At 39.8% G+C, this 2,120-nt stretch overlaps 1 protein-coding gene across 1 annotated transcript in view; it reads right to left on the reverse strand.

The window, feature by feature from the left end:
* The window catches only part of RMDN2 (regulator of microtubule dynamics 2), a 101,076-nt gene that overhangs the window by 54,182 nt on the left and 44,774 nt on the right, over window positions 1-2,120 (reverse strand). Inside the window, exon 2 of the mRNA XM_006882389.1 lies at window positions 761-935. Coding sequence (XP_006882451.1) covers window positions 761-935 — 175 coding nt within the window. The remainder of the gene's footprint in view (window positions 1-760; window positions 936-2,120) is intronic.

Raw genomic sequence — 2,120 nt, forward strand, 5'->3', positions numbered from 1 at the left:
GATGTTCCTCTCCAAGGACTGCTCCCTTCTTGCAACAGTACGTCAGACAAAGCTTCACAATCCTTGCCTCCAAGGAGCAGCCTGGTTTCACCCTCTTCAGGTCAAACCTGTTCGTTTTCTTAGCAGTCTATGGTATATTCAATTCTCTTCTCCAACACCACATCTCAAAGGCATCAATTCTCCTATTATCCCTAGTCATTGTCCAGCTCTCTGATGCATAGCAAGTGATTGTAAAGACCATGGCCTGTATCAGGTACACCTTAGTCTCCAGAGTGACACCACTGCTCTTGAGTACTTTAGAGAGGTCTCTAACTACAGCTTTTCACATCACAGTATGTCTTTTTAACTTCCTGGCTGCTGGTGCCAAGAGTATTTATTGTGGAGCCAAGCAAACTAAAGCTGTGAACAATCTCAATCTCTTCACCATCCATCATGAGGCTGCCAATCGGCCCACTGGTGAGAATCTTTATTTTCTTGATATTGATCCTCAGACCATACTGAAGACTGTAGTCCCTGACTTTTCACAGCAAGCACTTCAGGTTTTCCTCAGTTTCAGCAAACAAGGTTGTGTTATCTGCATAATGCAGATTGTTGATGAGTCTTCCTCCAATACTTTTAAAAATTTTTATCATTTTACAGAGAAATTATACATCACTCATTTAGCGGATGTAAACTGTGATATAACTGTTATGGTCATGATGTGAACAGGATGTTAAATACAAATCAAAACTATATCAACACACTGTAACATATCTTTTACCTTTTCCTTATGGTCACAAAGTAGTTCAAAACTCTCTGACTTGGTCGATTCGTTCATACGTAACTGATCCACCTTCTGAAGGAGGGCATCTAAACTTAATTCCTCCACACGTGTGTTGAATGTCTTAGGGACGGGAATACTCTGTTCTTCTGTGTCAGTATTTGCAGTAATATACCTAAAATTGTAGACATAATCATCAGTTCCTTTGAAATTTAAACTACAGTTACAAAGTACCCTTGAATATGCAATCCCACCACACATATTGCAAATTCTTCAATGGCAATTTACCACTAAGCTGACCAATGATACTTACCACTGAAAGAATAAGCCACAACCCAGCAGCAGAACACAAGGCCGTGTATGGATTTTGTCCCAACCCCATCACCCCTTTGGCTTCATTTTCTACTATTCTTCCCTTCACTCAGTCAACTGCACCCTGGCTTGGAGCTGTTCCTTAAACATGCTCCTATCTCAGGACTGTTGCATTGCTGTATGCTCTTTTGGAATGTCCTTCCTTCATAAACCACACGTCCTCACCTCCTTCAAGTCTCTGTTTCAATGGCCTCTCAATGTGCCTCATTCAGACCACTCTGTTCAAAGCTGTAACCTCTCCCGAGTCCACCCCACCCACACTACATTCATCACCAGTCTCACTTACCATGTTTGTCTTTTTCTCCCCATGGTATTGTTCTTAGATGCTGTCCAGTCAACTACAATTTATAGTAATCCTATGGACAACAGATCAGAATCCTGCTCTGTCTGGGGCCATCCTCAGAATCTCTGCCTTGCTCAATCCTGTGATTGTCAATCCATCTCACTGAGGTTCTTTGTCTTTTGCTGATCCCCTACATTTCCTACCATGATGTTTTTTTCTAAGGATGTCTTTTCCCCCCAGCATATGTCTTTTTCCTGTAATCCAACAAAATGCTTCATGTATGTGAGAGGAAGTCTCCTCACCCTTGCCTCTCAGGAACATGCTGGTTGATTTCCTCCAAGACAGATTCGTTTGTTCTTCTGATATCCCATGGTAAGTTCAAGAATCTTCACCAACACCATAGCAAGTGTAATTTTTTTCTTTAGAAAATATAATTTTCTAACATACCACATAATTTATTGATATTTTTACATGAGCAGTTTTGTGCCTGTATCAGCCAACTACACAATGCTTCTTAATGGTAGAGCTGTTTATTAAATGGTGTATCTAGTGCCTAGTAGAGCAAACACTTAGTATAAAATGTATATTAAATGAAAATTGTTAAATGGAAGATATAGCATTATAGGAACTTAGTCGTCTCTCTCTTTTTATCTATCTCTCTATCTACAGTGTAAAATAATATTCCAACTTTTAGTTAATTTAAAA

Source organism: Elephantulus edwardii, unplaced genomic scaffold (genome assembly GCF_000299155.1).
Source record: "Elephantulus edwardii isolate Elephantulus edwardi_28Jun2011 unplaced genomic scaffold, EleEdw1.0 scaffold00019, whole genome shotgun sequence".
NCBI lineage: Eukaryota > Metazoa > Chordata > Mammalia > Macroscelidea > Macroscelididae > Elephantulus > Elephantulus edwardii.